We start from the raw sequence: 23,716 nt of genomic DNA on the forward strand, positions 1-23,716 counted from the left end.
AGCGCGCCAAGAAATGTATAAAAAATGGCAGTTTCATTTTTGAACATTTATTATAAACTGGTACGTTTGATGTACTTAGATTTAGTGCATTTGCCGGACTGGGCGGAGGAGGTCGCGTATGCCGACGACCTGGCTTCTAGTTACCGGCCGGACGGAGGGTGATGTGGAAGACACCACCAATATCGCAACGGTAAGAATCAGTGATTGGCTACGGAGAAGAGGGATGCAGCTTGCTCCGACGAAGACGGCAGTGGTAGCTGTTGTGGGACGGCATCAACTTCAGCCAACAACGATTGAGGTTGATGGAGTTAGGGTGGTGGAGCAGTGATATGCAAGGTACTTAGGCGTTTGGTACTTTCTACGGGCTGTCTATTGCTGCCTGTTTGTTGGGCTTGAACTTTAGATCCTTATCATTTTATTGTGTCTAGTTGTAGGTTTTTCTATTTTTCCTTGCATTTATTTTACCTGTCGTTATCCTATGGCGTCTTAATTCCATCGTGACTGATTTGAGCTTTCTACTGTAATTTCTAATACCCAAGGTGTAATTATCTGGATGGGTGGATGGGCGTGTATATGATAATTTCAACAAAAAAAAAAAAGGACTGACCAAAAAAATTAGGTCGCCAGGAGTCGACCTTATTATCAGCTTATTATCGACCTTATTATCGTGGACACGTGTAAGATCAACGGAGGTAGCCTTTTTGCTGAGGACGTTTCTAGTCCATCCACATACAAGAGTGGTTGGATTGAGGCGCTCCGATGACGCATTAAGAATCCTCATGGTATTTGAGGTGGGCGCGCGATTCGGAGGGGAATGCGTGGGGTGCATACCCGGTCTCTGATTAGGGTATAGGGACAGGAAGCGTAGCCTTTCTGAAGAGAAGCATCGGGGCAACTGGATAAACTTGTCTCAGTGAACCAGGAGGGACCCCGATGGGCAGGTTTTAGCTGTGTGCACTAGGGTCGAAAAAAAGGTCTAGTGTATTGTTTCTAAATAAAATTCAAATTGATCTTACATTTCTTAGTTTTATTCAATTTATCATATACTGTTTTATTCAGAATTAAATTCTCTAGAAGTCTTGCTAAAAGTTTTTATGTATTTATTACCCTTATAATAAACTTATTTTACATCAAACATAAAAAAAAAGGATTTTTTACTCAAATTTATTGGTTTTCACCCCAGTTTTCTCAAAAACTACTGCAAATACGGTTCTTGGATTTATTTTATTCGATTTACCAGATATAAAACCATAACAAAACACAAATTGTGCCTCTTAATTAACGTCCTAAAAATTTCAATATTGCTCATCACACCGGGGTAACTGAAATCCGAGCAAAATTTTTCACTAGCCGTAACTCGCAAACAAAACATTTTAAAACACATGTTTATATGAACTTTTTTCATTATTTTCGCTAGTCGAATAAGTCCCGGGAGAATTTCTGATACATTCTGTTTATTTACCTCTTTTAAAATATTGGCCATGTTACCGAGATGGTTTACGAGTTGTGTTTTTAATAATGTTGCCGACCTAAGATTGTTAAGTCTATATTATAATTATATTTGCGAAGTTTACAAAAAAAGAATCAAAAGTTATTAGTAAAATAAAATTTTACTAACTTTTCATTTTAATTCAAATATGTTTACAATCTGAGGTTAATAATTAATAAATAAATATATTTGAATTAAAAAATAAATAAAAATAAATATATATATGAAGTCGGATTTGAACCGATGTGTGAATGATTACGAATCCGACACATTGTCACTTACACCACATATCTACTTGAGCGACGTGAAATAAAATTAATATGTAAACTATTTTAAAGTGCTAAGGAAATTCTTAGGGCTATTTATCTTGAGTATAATTAATATTGCGTGTTATTATTTTGTGATGAAGACATGCAAACAATGTACTATTCACAGAAGCAATATGGTTCAAATCGGTGTACCGAAACTCGTGCCTTCCCCTCGTTAGTTATAGTAATATGAATCTTAGGTGCCTTATACTTATTTAAATTTTTATGGAAAGAGGTTACTATATTTATTTTCTCTCAGAATTAGAAATAATTTTTTTACGAAACACAATTTTTTTTAAACATTAAGCATTATCTTAGTATATTAGAAAAATTTTATTTCCAAACCCTATCTTATTTTACCTTTTACACATTCTCAAAAACGATTTGCCGTAGAATACTGAAATTTTGTATTTAGGACTTTTCTAAAATCTAGCTGTGCACTTCCCTTTTTGATTGCAATCGACTGGGCAGTCTACATTTAGAATAACTAAATGTTATGTTGGTTATAACCATGTATATTAAAGAATTAGAGGATCGTATCTCGCTTTCAAATGAAGTGCCGCAAAAAATATATATAAGTAATTAAATAGGCGTACAAGGATGTCATATGATGACCACATCAGATTTTTAAAAATATTTTTATAAAAAAAAATTCTCCTTAGGTTTATTCGTCTAAAAGAAAGTATATGCATTTTTATAAATATATATTTACCAGGTAGTAAAATGCATACATGATGAACTAAAAATGAAGAAATTTTTCTTTGTCTTTTTTTTTTTACAAATAAACCGGATTTGAGAGAAATTAATTCTGTATATTTGTTTTTTATTTATTTTTTTTTTTACCTTCATTTACCCAACCCCCCAGAGTCGAACCCGCATCCAAGCATAACTCAGCTCCAGGGGATGCCTTCGCCTCAAATTACCTCGGCAGAACACAAGGTCCCGCCCAGGTAGCCGGGACTCGGTGTTAGTACATGCCAGCCCTCTAATGAAAGGACGCAAAAAAGCGGTCCACTCACTGGGACTCCGGTCTTTATGCACTGCCTCTAATGAGGAAACCCCAAGGGGATCCCCCCTTGGATCCCTGAGGATGGAAAACATCCTCAGGCCAGTCCCGAAGGACCAGTCTCTTAAGGTCTTCGTCAGCAATCCCATCATCAATCATTCGATGGAGCTCCACACCTGACCAGGGCGCAGCCCGGTCAAGACCCGCATCTGGAGTCTGCGAAGCCAAGTCTATGACAATGAAATATGTCTGGGCGGTCTCTTTCACCGTACCCGGCTGAGTTGAACGTTCCTCCTTTGGCTCCGTTTATATTTCATCAATAAAATTTTGAAATATTTGCATCATACAAACAAAGGCAACCATGCGTTTGGAGCACTCTTTGATTTCTCCTTTTTCGTATGCTGCCGCACACGCTAGCTGAATTCCCTAATTTGGCTAAACAAAAATTGTCATGTTATTAACAAAATACCTCATCCGTTGTGTAAACACCTCTTCCTGACGACTTCCGACTTCTCCTCCTCAATGCGGGAGACGACCTGAAATGACCCACACTTCTTCAATTCAGAGGCCTCCTCCGACGAGTACAAAGAAACCCTACCATCAGCCTTGGATTTTGTTTCCTCAGCAACCGGTAGAGAAAGGGGTAACTCGGTTTCCCAGATGTCTTTCCCAATTTCCTTCCCCACTGCCATATCGTCGTCAGACCTGACCGGAAGAGGCGGGAAATCTCCCTCAAGGGCAATTATTACCTGCGTTACCCGCAGCAGCTAAAACCGGCGAAACTACAGCCTAAGTTGCCACCGAGCCAACGTGTCATTCTTGGTTTCTCTGCGTATTTCCTTCAGTCGCTCCTCTTGCTGAAATTCTGCAATCTCCACTTCTGCTGCATTATCGGTCTCGTTGCTGTCTGAGGGGATCTCACACACCAAAATCCGAGAAGCCCCCTCCTTCCGTCTTCCCACAGAATGAGTAAATCCTCTCCAACAGGGGGGTCACGCCCCTGGACCGATCTGGCTCAGTCATAGGCCAGCAACAATAAAATAAAGAAAATTAATTAAAATAAAACAAAAAAATCAAGTCAGTTAATTATGTAATTAATTCGAATGTCAACAAACTGAACAAATTAATACTAACAGACCAAGCAAACAGTTCTTGGTTACCGTAGGTAAACGCCAGAAAATAACGTATAAAAACGAACGATAATGAAACAAAACAACTAAAAGCAACGCAAATTAAAGTAACTTAAAAGAAAAACAAAAAAAGAACTAAAATATAATGCAAAAATCAGAGATTTTTTTTTTACCTCGGGGACAACCGTTAGATATTGCTTTATAGGATGAGGTGAATGACAATTTTGTAGCGTGTGAAAATTCCATGCCTGACCGGGATTCGCGCCCGGTACCTTCGGATGAAAAACCGAAACGATACTACTCGCGCCACGGAGGCGAGCACTGCCTAAACATAACCTCGTGCTACGAAATAGCTGTTCTATTTTTATTTATTTAAAAAGTAAATACGTGAATAAATAAATATCAAAATAATTTAAATGCAATTTTTAAAATTGTAATTTATGTATTGGAGAGCGATTGAACTTACGTTCTTTGTAATTGCTTAAAAATTGAAGTAAGATTGTTGATTACCTAGAAGCAGTTTATTTCGAGGGTTTTTATTGGTTTCTATTAAATGATTATTTTTTTCTAGGAATCGTTACGTAATTCATGTGTAAAAATGTTTTTAAAGAATTCATAAAAGAATTCGAGTGCTTAATCGAACTATTTTATTTTTATTTGTATCCAATAATTGTATTATTGTTAAACCTACGCGTAACAGAATTTTTTTTTCACGTGAAGTGGCTGTAAAACCATCATAAAAAAAACTAAAAAAAAACCCGCGAGAATATTTTCTACTGCATAAAATTTCTTAGTTATCTTTTCCTGAATGAAATTTATGTTGTTATAAAATCCAACTTTTTTTCTATTTTTACTCATTTTCAGTATAGCTAAGTCAGTTGATTTTGTGTAGCACCTTCTCCGTTAATAAAATGTCAGATGATTTTACAAACTGCATAAGTAAGCGTTATCTGTAGTGAACAAGCAGCAATATTCTAATAGGAAAAAACTCATTTTTCCTCAGGTGTGTTCGTGTAAAATATATATATATTCTGTGTTGAAAAATTCATATTTTATGAAGTAATAATGAAGTAATTTTTCATTGTATTTTTTTTATATTTATAAAACATTGTTTCTGTTATGATATAAAAACATAAAATTTTTTCAGGTAACCCTTTTATCATTGTTATAAACTACTTGTAAATTATATAATATTCATTTTTTTTTTTTTTTTATTTAAAATACTTTTTGTTTTTAATTAATGCTGAACTTAGATTGTATTTAAATTTTTTTGTAGTACTTGTTCTATGTTTTTGTCTGAAAATAAGATATAAAATCAAATTTTAAAAGATATATTTTTAAATTATACCGAATTTATGGTACATTAATGAGTTAATAAATCCAATAAGAAATAAAAATGGTTTATCAACTTATTCTCCTTAAGAGTCGAATGAAAAATTATTAGTACAAATCTAAACGTTGTACATTTCAAAGAATGATCGTAGGTACTCTTTAACAGCCCTGAGAATTTTATAGAATCTTTCTAGTTGGTAAAGAAAAAACAGTTATTTTGTATCATTAGCTAATTTGATTTAGCCTGAGAAATACAAAACCTTTTATCTATATTGTACTGTTGCACAATGATGAAATTATTTCATTGGTATTTTACCTCAAATTTTTTGACGTTTTAATAGGAATTGGATCTTGAAGATCTCTCTTGATCTGTTTTCCTTGTAGCCTTACTTCTTCCTCAGGTAAAATACTCCAAGTGTAAATCCAATAGGTAATATTTTAATATTAAGTAGTATTAATTTAGATCAGATGATATCTTATAGGGTTAATTAAATTACACTTTCGCTATCTGTTACTCTCTCAAATTTAAAAAAAATAATCTTTGGAATTGCGGTTTACAATAAAAATATAAGCCGTACTACTCATGAGGAAATTTGAAGTTGGAAAATAAATAGTTTATTTATTCTTCTTGAGGTAAAAATCAATTTATAAATAAATACATTAGTTTTGTCTTCTAATGTGAATATATTTTCAGATAACGAATGATATGCATTAGGAAGCAAAGTGTTTTATGTATTTTTTTTTTTTTTACGACAATGAATCATTCTGGAATTTTTATTTAGCTTTTTTTCTAAATAAAATGATTATTACTTTGAAATAAAGTTTTAACTTTTATCATAGATGGAGCAGTTTTATTTTGTATTCTTATGTAAATTTCTTAAAAGTTCAACGAAGTTATTATAAATATTTATTTTTTGTACGTAAATTGTCATTTCATTCTGCTGTCCTAAACAGCGTCCTTTCATAACACATGGATTGTAGGATATTACTGACATTCTTATAATCTCTATGTTATAATCTATTTATGTACAAAAAAGTCATTTAGCTCAAAGTTTCTAAGAATTCTTTAATTTACAAAATAAATGTTATTTAGGTATACGTACATATATTTAATTAGTTAATATGTTTTCTACTGAAATAATTGATGCATACTTTCCAATAATGTTTAACGCAAGGTTTGTTTATATTTTGTTTATATCTTGAGCGTTTCATGAAGCTTAGTTTGATTTTATACTAAATTGTATTTTTTTAAATAATTATAGCTTTATCATCCTTGAAATATTATTAAGGGCTTTCTATATCGTACGTAAACTTCTAACATACAACTATGATTTTGCGCTTCACTACCATTGCTATTTTTACATTATACACTCAATATCTTCACTAATATTAATGATTGTTTGCTGTATCTTGTGAATTAAATTAATTGATCATACATATATATACTTGGAGATGAAGATACAGGTACATTAAAATACCGAAATACCGATAATAAGGAACATCGTTTTAACTATTATTTCCTGAGTATACATAAATTTTTTCCTTATAATCAATAAACTTTTTCGTATAAAGGGAAATATAAAGCGTTTATTTTATTACAATACACTTATTCAAATATGTAATGAGGAAAAAATAAAATCTATTTACTTCAATTATTAATTTAATAATTATTTAATTATAATTAATAATTTAATATTAATTATTTATAAAATATTAAGTTTTATTATTATTAATTTATCCAGTATGAGTTTTAATAACATTTATTATGCTCATAAATCAACATAATGAGTATGATAAAACTTATTTTGTCTTTGTTTTTAAATGCTAAAACCGATTTGGTTTCATCAAGTTCTTTTTTTGCATGAAAGCTTTACATGACTCCTAAGATATGTCATCAATGGTCAACTGCCCGTCTTCACCTTTTTTTCCTGGGCGCACAACGAGGTGTTGTTATCAGCGCCCGGACATAAAAATACCATTAAATGATTAACAATTGAAAAATACCTTAAAAATTAAAACGACGTAAAACGTCTATGCGGAATCTTAAGTTTGAAATAAAACCAAAATTAAAACAATATTGAAAGTGTAGCATAAAACAATAAAATTGCAGAACGTCAAAAGGCAGCAAGATGATAGTTTTAATCAATATCTGAATCCAGATTCGCGATCTTAAGAAATCGAAAGAGACAAAATATCGATAAATTTTTGCCTAAAATATTTCGTATGTTAGGCCCTAGTTTAAAGTTCCAACGCAATGCCGCATAACAGACACAGTCCACAAGGATGTGATGCATCGTTAATTGGCAGTTGCAGCAACCACAAACGATGTATATATAACTCAAAAACGATTAGCTGTAGGATGTTGACATAGTTGTGCACCTACCATTTTTTTTTAATCGACTGGACCAAAAGTGTTCAAAAAAGCCCAAAATCCAAAAATATTTGGATTAGAACTTTTATTTAGCTACAGTAATAAGACCTCATTGAGAGCATTTCAACGATATATCATAACTGGTACTTATTTTCATTGATTCAGAGTTATAGCCAAATAAAACTTTAATTAATGAAATATTTGGATCTTAGGGGAAGGCACATTGGTTCGAATCAGATTTCATCTCCTTTTTTTTAGCTTTTTTCTTTTTAATTTAAATATTCTGATTTATTAATTATTAACCTCTCACTGTATAAATGTTTTACGATGAATAGTAATACAATAACAAAGAAAAAAAAAAAGTAAAATATCAGAAGTTATTAATGAAATAAAATTTTACATATTTTTCGTTTTCAAAGAATGTCTAAATGTAATTTAATAGGCATAAAAGGAAGTTATGTGGTGTACACATCAGATTTTTTTAATTTTTGTTATTGACCAAATAATTATTTTTGTATAAATTTGAAATAAGTGCTGTTTACCTAATATATTGCTACTGTAATTTAATGGATTTGTTAAAATATATTCGAATCAACGCATCCAGGTATTTTCATACAAGTGCAGGAAGAAAATTATGCAGAATATTTTAATAAAAAAAATTAAAAATATTTGACAAATTTTTTATTTTATTTTAATGTTACCAAATTTTTTACATCAGTTGCTATTTATTTAAATTTTTTTCTACTCCTTGATACAGTTCTTTTTTTGACAGCACCCTTTCTGTGCTAAGTATTAAAATATTTACTTTACCTTCAATGTTGCAATATTTATCTATCCATAGTTTTTTAATTTTGTACAATTCCTTCACAAACTTCTTTCTCCTCTAAATTGTTCTGAAATATTCTTATTTCAAACTTAATTGACTCATACAAAACTTTCTTTCATAACTTTATATTTTAATGATTTTATTCTAATTTCTAAATCTGCACTAAGTTCTAGAAGATTTCCTTTCGTACTAAAATCCGTTTTGCTTTTGTTAATCTGCTTTTATCATTTGTACTTCTTCTTTCTTTATAATTAATTATTTCTGCGTAAATAACAAATCTTGATTAAATTTCTGGTATGCTACGTTCGTTTATCTTAATCTCACTCTGTGTTATCTTGTGTAATATCACTTAATAACACTCTGTGATATCTTTCTTTCTATCATATTTCGTTACCACTTTCCTTTACTCTTATTTATAAACAAATTAAACATTTATGCCTTTAAAATCTGCATTTTGTTCAGTAGGAGTGTTTTCTAACTTATTTTTAGTTTACATTTATGACCAGTTAACAGTAATAAATATTTTTTCTTCTGAAATTTTTTTTTCAAGTTTTCCATAACTTTCGAGAAATTACTCGTAGCACTCCTTTACAGTTTGACACTTCTCGCAGTTGTAAACCTGAGGTAGACCATCGAATTTAGTTATACTACTTAAAGTTACGTATTCGCGGTCTAATCTTTACAATCAGCTACTTTGTTTATGTTTATTAAATTTAATTCGAAGGAAATTAAGACAAATGTATTTATTATTATTATTTAAGTATTTATAATATGTAAAGGAATATATATTCCAAAACATTTCTTGGAAAGGAATATATTAACAGCTAAAACCATTGCTGATTCAATTTTTTCTTTTTGTATTTTTCAATAAAACTTCCCTTAAAAGAGTATTTATTATCTTTATGAAAATGAGGTGTTCTCAAAAGGGAGAAAGTGAAATCTTTCAACTGTAATTTCAGTAAAAGAGTAAATACATCCATCGTAAGAATATTTAAAAGGCAGGAATATTAAAAATATTAATAAATGTAAAAAATACAGTATTATAAGTTTAGAACAGTTTATAAATTTAAAACATTAATTTTAATTCGTTGGTGTTTTATAGTATAATAAATCGGTCTAAAAAATTGATGTATTATTTTTCTTTACATAAGTTAATTCATCTAAATAATACAATTTTTTTTTTCACTAACTTTTGCAAATCCTGAAAAATTTTATAATTGTAGATAAACGATAGCATAGTAGACTTGGATTTATATTTTGTTAAAATTCTGATTTACTATTTCCAACAAAAGTATTATATATATTTTTAATTTCATTTACATATAACGGTTATTTTAGATGAATTCGCCAATTTTTTTTTTTTTTTTTGGGGGGGGCATCGACTACTTTGGTCATTAGCACCTTTCCACTTCAAAAAAAAAAGAAACTGAATACTGTTAATTTATTCTGGATTACAAACTCAAACAAATACAAAAATTCTAACGGTAAGAATCTTAATTCTTGAATGTGTCCCATTTGTTTACCGCTTAGACTTTCCTTTCTTACATCATTTTTTCAACCTCCTTACGGCCTCTACCTCTGATGATAAGGTGTCTGAGGCCTTGGACATGGTATCTTCTTCTCTTTCAGATACCAGTAATGTTCTGCAACTGACATCAGGTGATGACAACTTAGATGGAGCGGTCAGCATGGTTGTAATTGACTCTAAACTTGATGCGCTTTCCAATGGCATATTTGGGGCGGCTGGAGTAATCACCCTCTGCGTAGGTGTCCTCTGGACTTTTGGAGATTCCATACGTGCGTTGTTTGTAGTCTCTATATCCGATTCTTTCTCCATTTTTACTTGCACCTTCATCGCACTAATCTCAGACTTTTTCTGCCTTCTCAGACCTTCCTTCGCCTTATGACTGGTCGAAGGATTAATGTTTTTGACTTTTTCAGATTCTACTTATCCTTACGCACAAAATCGATTGTGGTTGAATGAATCATCACGGCTTTTCCTGGTTCTTTTCGTTGAAAAGATTCGATCCTAGTGTAAATGAAGACCATCTGTGGATGAGTCTTCGCGGGTTTTAACGGTTCCTTTCGCTGAATAGATTCAAACTTAGTGTCTATGATTTTCTCTATCATAGTTGCAAGACTTGGCGGAAGCGTAAAAAGCAATTGTTCCACGTTAACTTTGGATGACGAAGGGGCAGTAGCTGCTTGTGCATAAGTCGTTGTTGGTCGAGATGTTCTACTGCTAATATTTTTTCTCGCTTCAGAGTAACTTAGCTTTAGCAACGTTTTACTTCCTGAATGGTCATTTCCAATTTGTACTCTGGGCAGTTTCTTGAACGGCAGTTGTGGTGCCCTTTGCAATTAATGCAATCTGTTTACACGGTTAGCCTTCATGAGTTTCCATTTCACATAGGCAGATTTCTTACGTTTCACATCTGTTCGCAAAGTGTCCGAAACATTGGCACCTAAAACATTACACAGGTTACGGGATGAATGCGCGTACATCTAGACGATGTATACCAGCACGTTCTTTCTCAGGCAGATTAGATCTATTGAAGGTTAACTCATGCAACGCCGAAGGAAAAACCTCACCATCTCACCTCATGTTTAACCTGCAGCATTGACTCACTCCTTTACATTTCCTCCACTATTTCTTCTTTGGTATAATTGAGAATATCACGGCAAACAACGACTCCTTTCGATGAATTAAGCGTACTATGTGGTTGAACAGACACAGGAAACTCACCGATCTTCTTTAAAGTTTAAACCTTTTTTCTTTGACTGTCGTTTACGGTTTCAATCTATAAACCATCGAAAGTCGTGCGAATCTTCTTGACAAGACCACCCGCACAGTCTGTAATTTCTCGAGCGATTAAGAATGAGCTGATTTTTGGAAGTTTGCATTTTCTCTTGTAATCATAAGAAATCTTGGTCTGGGCGCATTTTTGTTAAAAAAAACTTTCCTCAAATCTTTTCTAATTCTGTTAGTATCTTTACTACATTTCCACTTCCCTTTTGGCGAATTGGTTGTTTCTAAACGAGAGTGTTTACGTGTATCCTCTGCCACGTTGAGCTGTTCAAAATTCTGCATGATGTTTGATTCCTTCTGTAGCAATGCTAGTCGCCGGGGTACTCCCCCACTCCAGGACTACTAACCTCGTAGGTCCAATCCGGTACTCCGTTGGAACCGGCATATATCGTGGCAGAGAGCGGATGCGCAATCTCTGCACTGATTCCAGCCCCTTATTTACCGAAGATTTCAGGACTCCTATGCACTGACATTCATGAGCACCTTCGCTACAAGCTTGCCATCGTAGGGGACATATGGAAAACAGAAGGATCTCCGTTTCACCTGCAATGACATCGACCCTGGCCACCACATCGACAACTCTAAATGTGGTGAAAGTCCATTTCCAAATCATTTTTATCATTTTTCCAAATCATACATTTTCTGCAGGTGACCGAGAAAATCCAATCCAACATAGTGACCGGAAGGTGGAAGACAGGTCAAAAATAATCACATTTCCGAGGAAAATACTGGGAGCCCCGTTAGCCAGTATGTATACACAGCTATTGCCGCCCTGGACGTGAAACATAGGTGGTGCGTTCCGGACGTTGGGATTATCTACCTCAACATACGTCATATTATTATTTATTAGCCTGTAGGTGGATTACTTAATGTATACATGTTTGATTTTCTTTTACGTTAGCGGTTTTATTTTTTATTTTGACGTTTATTAGTGCTTAGATAGTCAAATAATGTTTTTTTTTTGCTTTGAATTTCGATATTGTACAATAAATTTTAATCCCAGTTACAGTCAAGTAATTTATATCATTCAGTATAAAAACAATTATTTTCAATACAGTACTGTTAATTGAACAAAAATTACTACAATATACTAGTAACATTCTTATATTCATATCCAGTTCAATTTATAATCAACAAAATACAATCTCATGTATGCAGAATATAATTATGTTTCTCAATTGGGAAATACAGTACATAGATTAAATCTGTAATTATATCCTGTATTTTTTAAAAATACATTTAGTATAAATTATAATTAATGTTTTTTCTGGTAATTGCTTTCCTATTTTCTTGTGCGTTGCAAAGAATTAAATTTGTGTTAATTTTTGAAACAGTTTATTAGTTTAACTGATTTTCAAAGAATCTTTTTTTAATAATTTTTCTATTCACCAAAATTAGAGTGATAAGGTAATAATGAATTTCAAATGTATCTCTGAAAAAAAAGGATAAATTTGAAGCTTTGTATAAATGGTGAGAATATTTAGCAATAATGTTACCAACAATTTTTAATTTTACGTTTACCATATATTACTTCTAGTCATCAAAATTATTGATGAAATAAAAAAATGCATTTAAAAAAAATATTTAGAATACCGAGATAAAAATATATACTCTATGTACCCTACATACACAAATAAAGTGAATAGAGTAAAAATATAAAAGGGTATCATCCCATATCGACACATAATATATTTTTTCAAAAGCACGTGGAGGTTTTGCGGGTCAGCGCCATTTTAAACCTCAGTCACGTATTACATCACTATATCTCTCTCTCGTTCTCTGGGGGATCTTCGTGATGAACTGCAATCTCTATGGCAATTATGCACCTCTCTGCACGCCATATATTTCACTAATTTCTACCCCCTACCCAGTACTTCTCTAAAACCTTTATGCTATTCACATACAATTCACGTTGCATATATTAATGAAAACATTGACACAGAGATGATATTATTGTTATTATTTTTCCTCTTCTAGTTCCTTTTTACTTTTTGTAAAATAATGAAAATGAAAATTTACGACTCAAACATAGGTCTACTATAATAAATGGTTTCATTTTATTAATTATACCATACAACGATTTTATATTTCCTTTTTTTCAGTTTGTAGTCGACATTTTTTATGTTAATTTTTACACTGAATTAATTTTCTTTCATAATTTAATCTACTTCAGATTTCATTATTTCTAACTGAATTTATCTTAAGTTTTTTTAACATTATTTTAAGGTTAACTTGATATATATATATCATGTATGTATGAATGTACATATAAAAATACACTTTTAAAATATCACTAAACAAATATAATAATATTTATATTTTTGTCTTCAAGTTTTAAAAAGTAATTTCCATAATTTTTTGCAAGCTTTTATATACGTGTAATATAATGAACTCTTTCTTTTTTTATATAAGGATAGAAAGGGGAAATTTCTTTTGAATTAATTATATTTTCACTGTGTCTGTTAGTAATACAAGTTAAAAAAAAAAGAAAAAACAAACAAGAAGGATGGTAAAAACAAAAAAACCTTCAACGCAAAAAGCGTTACAATAAAATGAATTTTTGGAATCCAAATACAGGAAGAGATTCTTAATTTGAACATTTTTGTTTTTTTTCTTTGTGTATCTTAAAGCATTACTCTTTTCCAAGTTCTACAATTTTTTTTTTTTAATTTGTCGAGGAAGTTACGTTCTCTAGTCTTAGTGTTGTTGTATTTGCCAGTTAATTTAAATTAATAACGTTTATAACGAAAAATTCCATTCCCTGTTTCCTTTTTCTTTTTTGTTATCATTATTGCTTAATATTGAATAAAAATATTAAAGACTATTAAAGACTAAAATTAAACAAATTTTTAAAAGTAATTTCGATTGAAAACTCGAAAAAGTTAGATAATTTATTGTATTTTTTATATAAATATATATATTTTTTTCCCCGCAGGGAGAGGAAAAAGCTCTGACAGCCGCCGCCAGTCCCGCTCTGACGGCTGTGCGGGGGCTCTCTGTTTGCTAAAAAACCTCTCCCCTTCCTCTCTAGTCACGCCCCAATCTGGAACCAATCCCTATGGGACGTACTCAGTCCCCATGTGATAACCCGGGCTCTCTTCTATCCGATTCGAAACGACCCCGTGGGGGTGATTGACGGACCCCCCCGTGGGGGTGATACTCCGGGTAGCCCCCCCCCCCCCAGAGGCTGATCTACGATCATTCGTCTTCGGACTCCGTGCCTTGGTTCATCCGTTGATCCATATTCTGTCGAATTCTCTCCTCATGCGCCTTTCTAAGTATGATGATGGAAACCACTGTCATTACTTTATTCCACTTGTCCTTGCTGCTAAGCATTAATCTTATTAAATTGCTCGCGTCCACTATTCCGTGCTCCACCAGTCCGACTCTCAAATCTCGCCGTCTTGGGCAGGAGAACACCACATGTTCCGTGGTGTCATGTTCCCCGCAATCATGACATTGGCTGGTGATGCTCATACCTATCCGTTGTAAGTGGCCATACAGGAATTCGGTAAACTCGAACTTCGTGTCTCCATGGCTTCTTTCTTCCCAGCTTCTAACATCTCCCATGAGCTCGTACGTCCACCTACCCTTGGGTATCGGTTGCCACCTTCCGTTCCACTCCATGTACAGCTCATCTACTTCTGACCTTCTGCTTCTATTGTTCACAATAAGGATCTTCATCCTAGCTTACAAATCCACCAGAGGAACCCCCGCCATCACTGATGCCGTCTCTGTACTTATGGTCCTGTATCCAGCGATTATCCGGAGGTTAAGTCTGCGTTGCAGCCTCGTTAGTCGACCTACATTTCGAGCTCTGGAATGGTCTCCCTGCCAAATCTGCACTCCGTATAAAACCACTGACAAGAGACTTGCCAGCAGTCTCTCTTCATGGTCCTTGGGCTCCCTTTGTTAACATGATTCTATTCAATGCCAGAACCACCCTTTCGCCCTTTCTGGCTGCCTCTTTCATACGTATGGAGAATGGTCTATTCCTGTCCAGCCACACTCCCAGGTATTTTTTGGCTGTACTGGGGTAGATTATAGTGTCGCCTACACAGAAACTGATGGGACTCAGCCTCCGCCGGGCGGACATCAACACCACCTTCACCTTCTCCTCCACGAGGCGAAGACCATTGGTGGACAGCCATCTCCGTACTATCCTGACCGCTTCTTCTCCGGCAGTCTTCAGCTCATCTTCGGTTTTTCGTACTAACACCAGGGCAAAATCATAAGCACATGCCACCGGTGTGGTCCCCTCCGGATATCTGAGCATCCCGTCAAAAGCTATGTTCCACAGGGTAGCACCTAATACCGAGCCTTGTGGAACAACTCTCTCCCCATTAAACTTCATCTCACCCTACTCACAGTTGCCTACTACAAATCTGTCATAGTATTCTTGGATTACTCTTATTAAATATGCCGGGATTTGTCTATCCTCAGTTCGCGGAAAATTACATTCCAGGGGAATGTAATTACGTATATCTATAAGCATAACTGCAGCTAACTTCCTCGTCTTCCACGTACTTTAGACTGCAGTCCGGACCATGCCCATTACACGCTCCAATGCGTCTAACGCTGAACGACCGGCCCAAAAGCCATACTGATCCTCGTGAAACCCGCCTGTCAACTCCACTTCATTTATTGGTTTGAGAGGCATTTTCTCGAATAATTTCGCCATTCAGCTCATTAAGCAAAGCGGTCTGTACTTTTTCGAGTGCTACATTAGCCCATCCTTCTTTTTTAATAATATTAGCCTCGCACCCCTCCATCCCACGGAAATCCATTCATATTCTATCACCATGTTCATGGCTCAGGGGTTATTAACTTTAGTTTATATTTTGGTGCTAAATTGTAGATGTTGACTTTAAAGAATTGGAAAAATAGCTTTTTTAAAGCTTTTTATTTCCCTCTGTATTATTTATATCTTTGTTTAATGTTAACTTGAAGCTGTTTAACTCGAAAATTATAGCGCCGATTTCCAGTAAAGAGCTAGTTCTAATTTGCTACGTAAATATATTTTTTTTAATGATGACAGAACATCTATTTGAACTAAATAAACCTCCCTGTTCTAAAGAGGATTTGATGAATGAATTCTTTCATATGTCAACCTGAAGGTCTTCTGATATCTTATGCAACTTCATGATTCAAGATCTATAGACGTGTGCATGTTATTCGTGTAGTGAGTGTACCACATACGTAACTTGTTAAATGTCAAACTAAAGCACCCAATAAAATTGTGGCTGTGTCAAGTGATTGTTAGGATTAAATACAAATTAATCATTCGGCGTTAATATACAAATTTTCCGTTATCGATTGACTTGGATGACACGTGGTTAATCTTTGTTCAAAAGGATTCATCTTGTCAAAATTGTTTTTTGCTGTACGGATAAACATTATTATGTACACACACACACACACACACAAACACACGCGCGCTCGCGCGCGCAGAGAAAGATAGAGACGCACGCGCACGCGCGCGTACAAGTATTTTTTTAACGACATATGTGATTTTCCATTAAGTGACCGAAATACATCGCACACTGTTTGTGTCATGATGGTTTTTGTATTTTATATATTTCTCAACATGTACACAATTAAATCCTGAACAAGACTTAATTTAAAAAAAAAGTATTTTGAGTCAACCCCCACACTACTGTACGTTATTTTTACATTATTTTATGCAAGTATGATTAATTACGTAATACAAATCTAGGTTATTATATTCATATATCGGATAATTAATTACCTTTACTTCTATTAATTCTTTAAGTGGGTCAAAAATATATTTCATTTATTTAAGAAAAAACTAATTAATACATTTTAATAATTGCACTGTATATACTAGAAGAGTATATACAAAAGACACGAGCGTATAATGTAAGCATTAGATAATATAATAATGAAAAGTGGTCTGAAAAAGAAAAAAAGATAATTCTGCAATGGAGATAACTACTCAGACGGATGTTTGAAAAAGAGAATATAAATAGAAAAAGAGTTTACGTCTCATTCCTTCTTCTTCCGTTTATCTTAATTTATCCATCACTCCTAGTCGCTGCTTCTTTCTGAATAGAGATAAATGGATCGTAATCGGTGTACATTACCATTTTATAAGTTAGATTACGTAAGTTATATTTGATTTTCTGATAAAACGTTCTTTCACATACTTTTAAGTTAGCTGAAAATCGAAATGTTCTACTTTTAATATTTTATTTATTCTTTTGATTACCTGCATGCAATTTTATAGTATCATTTCATTTTTCGTAAAATTAAATTAAACAGTGATGTTATTGTTTATAATATATTTTTACGTTAAACGTTCTGCTAGAACATGCTAATCTTTCAGTTGGAATTATGTAGTTTACTCCGATTGAGGTATGTTGTTCATGTTTAATTAATACCGTATGATTTGATCGTATTTAAAGTACTGGTTTTTGAATTTGATTGTATATTAAATAGGAGTATAGATTTATATCCATAAATAATTTATTAGGTCTACTACAAAACTTTCATCAACCATAATATCTTCTTCGAGGAGAAGTCGAAAACTAATTAGTTAAAATGAACAAATTTGTATACTCTGGTACCATTAACTTTAATGATTATGATACCAAAATTTACGCGTATGTTGTTTACAGTTGATTTATTCTGTAATACAAAATTTTCATGATTTATGCAAATCGGCTTTTGATATTTTCCAACATATGTAAATTTTGTAATTAAATAAAAATGTTCTATTTACTATCTATTGTGTTTTCTTATTAAAATATTTAATTTTTCATTACCCTCCTTTTTGTTGCATTTAATGAATGAAATTAACATGATGATGCAAAATACAATATGAGTGGAAAAAACATAAATTTATAAAACAGTCAATACTTCAGTAGAAAAATAAAAACAACATTTATCTACTTCTATCAGACTAACTACAGACCTTTTTTTACATATAAGTATAATACGAAGTCTATGATCAAGAACCTTGTTGCTTCTGTTGTTCTGCTTTAAAATTACTTACCGATTTCGAAATCCTTTTCACCAATTTAAATAAAATGACCTGTCTTTCTTATTTTTTTTTCCTGGCGCTCAGCAAAGTATCGTTATCAGCGACCGGGGACTTTTTCAAGTCGTGTACTAATATGTAAATAAATATTAAAATTTAACAATTAAAAATTAAACAAAAAACCCAAAAAGTTAAATAAAACCACCATGAAATAATACATCAATAATCTAAATTAAAACACTAAAATTACCATCTGATATACGCCAAATGGTATAAATAGCTGAAACCTACTCCAGAGTGCTCAAATATTTGAATACAAATGGACAGCTCTGAGAAATCATAAAAGATTAGATAACATCGTTTCATTGTTCCTCAACCTATTTTGCATATCAGCTCCTACTTGAAACTTGGGACGCAATGCTGCATTACAGATACAAACCACAAGGATGTGGTGCACAGTTAGTAGTTAGTAGGCACTCGCCGCGACCACCAACGGTTGCATCCGTTTATGTCATCAGATATCCATGAGTGAGCCTAGTGTGCCCTATTCTCAAACGGCCAGTAGTAACCTCTTCTCGACGATTATTTCTGCATGAGGAGCTACATGGTAACACAGTGTTCTTAACTGAACAAAGTTTATTGCTGATGATAGCATTCCATTCACTTTGCTTCTCACCATGAACCACCCTCTTTAGAAAACAGGTAAGATTGTTCGAGACAATGCGATTTGTGAAAGGAGTGTGGAAACAAGCCTCTTATACCGCACTATCAGCGCGCACATGGCCTGAAATTCCAACTGGAATTTGCTGGAGATCCAGCAAAAGCTCACAGTTTTATTACGTTGAGTCGTTTGAGATATAACACTGTGAATCTCGCATACAATAGAGTGTCTGGAGTTCATGTCACTAATCGCCTGTAAGTCACTCGTGTAATCTGAGCAGACAGTACTTCGGCTACTTGCCGAAATAATACTATCGATACTGGGAAGGCGTATATATATATATTATTTTTTTTAAAAATGGATTTTTTAAAAAAGAATAGTTAGTTAATTATTTTTTTTTATTATTATTAAAAAATCTTTATTACTATTTCATGTAAATTATTTAACAGGACATTAATTTTATTAACTTATATTTATGATTATTTCGTAATAATTTTGTGTTACTGCCCTGAACAAGGTTTTCCGACATTTGCCCTTGATGGAATAAAGACCAGTTTCTTACGCGCGTAGTAATATATTTATCAATTCTGATGTAATCTGTATAATATATTATTATGTACAGATTAGAATGAAATATTTATTTATTAATATATAATCCACTAATTACTATGTTTGATAAAGTTATTTTATGATGATTTCTTTACTATTCGCATAATACACTCTTTCTTTAGAGAATAGTTTTAATCACTTAGAACAGTGACTCTTTTTTCACTACTAATCTAATGATTTTTTATAATATAAATGTTATTTTTTTACAGAAGGAGATAACACTGCAGCTATTCAACGGCAAGAAACGTCTGTCACATCTCGTCATGCTCCTAGTTTACTGGCCGCTTTTTTCTGCCTTTGGATTTCCAGGTAGATAATGCTCAAGGTAATGGTGTTGAGATTTTTTTAGTCTTTTTTAAATTATTTATTATTATTAGTATTAGTTGTAGTAGAGGCAATAAGAGGATAGTAACGCAATATTTTTTACGATACATTTAAAATTGTTGTATTTACATTATACTCTGCTGTTTGTAAGAGCACTTATTTTTTACTAATACTTTACATTTGATTTTGATTTTCTGATTTTGGGTTACTAATCTTCCAGTTCTCATATGTGTAAAGACTTCTGTCAATCTTACCTCAATAACTCCAATCTGCTTAAACTAAATGTAAGCTATCACATAACCTGTTTTTCTTTTTAAATCGCTTTAAAAAGACCTATCTCTTTTGTTAACGTATCTCTTTTGTTTAACATTTTGTTTTTTCATTCTCTAATTCGGAAAAATGTTATGATTTAAATATTTTTGAATGATCTCATCTTATTTATTACTGTTTCGCCTACTGTTCCGCCACTGCAGCTGGACCGACGTCGATCGTTTCAGTTTATTTTCGCAACGTTTCTCAACCTGGGGGTCGCAAAATTACCCTACAAATTAACACTTTAACAATAAATAAACCATGTAGTGTTTGTTTTTCATTTAAAAGTTTCTCCATACATAGATCTGTGTTTGAAACACAAAAAATAAAATTGTTTTCAAATGACAAAAGAAGATTGCTTATTTAGATTTTTCCACAATTATAGGCGAAAAACGCTTTTCACAGAGCTAAGACGCGGCGAAAGGCATAAAGGGATATTTTCACTGCTTCCGTGATTAAATTTCCATATTCACTCTTCGACAAGCAAGCCAGAACGTATCTAAGTCTTCAGATGTGGTTGTAGTTGTAAAGTATTATCGGCTGAAATTTCGATGAGCTGGTCGTCAATCTCAATTAACAGCTGCAACAATGTTTTCATTAAATGGATTCAGTGCCTATCTTCGATAAATCACTTTTATCTTCCAGGAAATATTCCGCCAACTGTTTTTTTAGCTCACAAAACATAAAAACTGATAAATGTTAGTGTTGATTCACCAAATTGAATACTAAAAAATTCACTTGAACTCACTTGCTGAATATCTGATCGCAAACATCGGCAGCCATATCATCGATTCGTGTTCGTTAAAAGCAGAATTTTTTTCAATTTTTTTGCTTCTTCCACGCCTATTAAAACACTGACCATACCAATTTCAGTGGGAAATATGAGGTTTCCTGTGATTGTGTGGGGTTTGGACATTTTGCTACTCTTAATGCTACGAGATAAGATCCTTTAAGTGTACTTTTATCAGTATGGCTTGATTTACAAATAGAAATTTGCTGATTTCTCAAAGTATGTCATTTTCTTTCGAAAAATTCCATGTTTCCTTTCATGATCCTAATGTATATTTTCCAAGTGTCGAATTAAGTTTGATGCTTCATGCTTTCATATGAAAGAAATTGAATGCAAATAACCCACTGTGACTTAACATCCAATGAGATAAAAGCATAACTTAAATAACTGTCATTGTACAATATTGTAGTTTTACCAATCGATTCACTGGATTTAGATGACTCCCTTCGTTTTTTTCACAAATTTCTCTATTTTGCTTAAGAATCTATTTGAAAAAAAAACAGTTACACCGTTTGACCGCACACTAAAAATTCGAAACCTCAATTATTATTTTCATTTAAACTACACAGTTAAAAACTAAAATAAAAACACCAGAAGCACGCTTTGCATTCAAAACTAAACTGACGTTCTGCAGTCCCTTACACCTGTTTTATCTGCTGATAGCACGACGTATTCAATCGTATCATACGCACGTTCGAACATGACGCTCTCCCAGAGAATATTTATGCAAGCAGACCAAATTACGAGAAGCATATACACATCAAGTTGGAACCTGTAAATGGTTCAGGCTTGTACACTTCATAAATGCATGTTCATACCCGTTGCAATCATTGGAACTAAATATTTTTAAATAGGTTTCATTTGGTAGTGGTTGGGAGTCACGATATATTAATTATATATATTTTTATTTTGGGTGTCGTGGAGCTAAAAAGGTTGAAATTAACTGTTCTGTAATATTGATACGATATCCTTCTAGACTATCGTGGACAGATTCATTTTATATATCGGATACTGCGTTCATATTGTTTATTTCCGTAGCATTTATTTGCAACTTAAAGAAGAATAATGCAATTAGTCACATTTTATTTGAATTTATATACAGAAAAGAAAAAAAACAGAAGGTTTTTATTTATATATTTGCATATTCATTGATGGGGAATAAGAATTCGATCATAACTCCAATAAGTTAAAATATTTTCTATTGTGTTACTGGCTGCAGAAGACACAGATTACAAATTTGCTATTTTCAATTCGATGGATAGTAAATCGAGTGATGGGGGAATCAGTTTTATCATTATTGGAGGTATCACGTTGGATATTAATCTTGACAGCCTGTAAATGGATATAAAAATTAGATCAGAGTCTAGAGAGGACACTTCGTAGCTTTCTATTAAGCAGTTCTTATTGTGCCTATTAACCAGAATCTTCTTCAGAACACATTGAAAATCAAAAAATATACAATAATTAGTTGTAAAGATTTGGTCCCGTATAATTATATGCTTTTCTTCGCTTTTTATAAAGATTTAAAATATTCTGCTGTCGCCTTCAAATGAAGCTAGAATGAATTGAGTAAGTCGTTTAATTGGCTTGAAGTCTTCATAATTTCCTTCGTGAAAACAAATGAGAATTCTCCACTGAAGATTGGGATCTGAGGACTTGATCAGTACTGTTCCAATTCGAAATACGATTGGAATAAACACTGAATCTGATGGGAATAGTTATTGTCCAATGTGATTTATGTCACTCTAGAGTAGTTTAATACTGTTGAGTGATACTGTTCGAATACCGTAAAGGACTATTTTTATCCAGGCTTTAAAAAACACTTTCAAAAGGGATAGAAGACGGTATAGTTGGTGCACGGCATAGTACTTAAGTAAAATTGTATTGATCATATTGTTCCAGCAATAGTGACTACATTGCAGCAGTGTAATAATGGACATTAATCATCTCTTAAAAATCCACCTTTAGATAACTACACTACCTGTGGAACATTTCACTCAAGAGATCTTCAACATATTTGATTTCTAAAATAAGAGAAATGAAGAAAACATTTACAAGAAAGTTAAAACTTATGCAAATACGCATGTGCACAATTTTTTTTGATTGTACCGACCGAGAACTACTGAACGGCCTAATGATCCCTTTCATGAACGAATTATTGGTCTGGCTTCTTCACAAATTCCCATCTGTTATGATAGAAACTACGATACGATTATCTGCTTGTTAGAAACACGCAAGCTTTCTCGCCAAAGATGTAGGTTTATGATGGGAATGGAACATAGTTGCTGGCTTCCTTAGATTCTTAGCCCTCCAGAGGATGGCTGAGGGGGTCTGATGCTGTTGTGGATATACAGATAGAATAGAAATCCGGGTGGCTAAGGGGCCCTTCTGGGTGTTTATTTCCCCAAGATAGGCGTTTTGGTATCGAGCCCTGGTTAGCTGAGATATTCGCTGGATGTGTGGAGAATTCTGTGATGTTGCTGTGGTTTGGGAGGGTGTAACCATTAATTACGCTTCCGAAAACGGTCAGAGCAAAGAGAAATAGGGTATATTTTCATTAGACGCTTATTAAATTTGGGAATCTGTTTCTTGATTTTTAAGTAAATCAAGGGGACTTTGAGTAAATTAAATTGTAGAACGAAATTTTCGATTTGCGATCAACACTTGTTTTTTTGGTATGAGGAGAGTGGTATGAGGTATAGTGTTTAATGATTCAATCAAGTAATTATGTGATTGCATAGTCTAACTG

The 23,716-nt window shown here is 33.1% G+C and overlaps 1 protein-coding gene across 2 annotated transcripts in view; it reads left to right on the plus strand.

The window, feature by feature from the left end:
* The window catches only part of LOC142321013 (limbic system-associated membrane protein-like), a 1,017,196-nt gene that overhangs the window by 987,837 nt on the left and 5,643 nt on the right, over positions 1-23,716 (plus strand). The window contains exon 7 of one of the 2 annotated variants that reach the window (XM_075359008.1): positions 19,751-19,866. In XM_075359008.1, the coding sequence (XP_075215123.1) occupies positions 19,751-19,854 (104 nt within the window). In that variant the 3' untranslated portion in view covers positions 19,855-19,866. The remainder of the gene's footprint in view (positions 1-19,750; positions 19,867-23,716) is intronic. The other variant, XM_075359007.1, reaches the window with a different exon arrangement.

This window comes from Lycorma delicatula, chromosome 3 (assembly GCF_047948215.1).
Source record: "Lycorma delicatula isolate Av1 chromosome 3, ASM4794821v1, whole genome shotgun sequence".
Taxonomy (NCBI): Eukaryota; Metazoa; Arthropoda; class Insecta; order Hemiptera; family Fulgoridae; genus Lycorma; species Lycorma delicatula.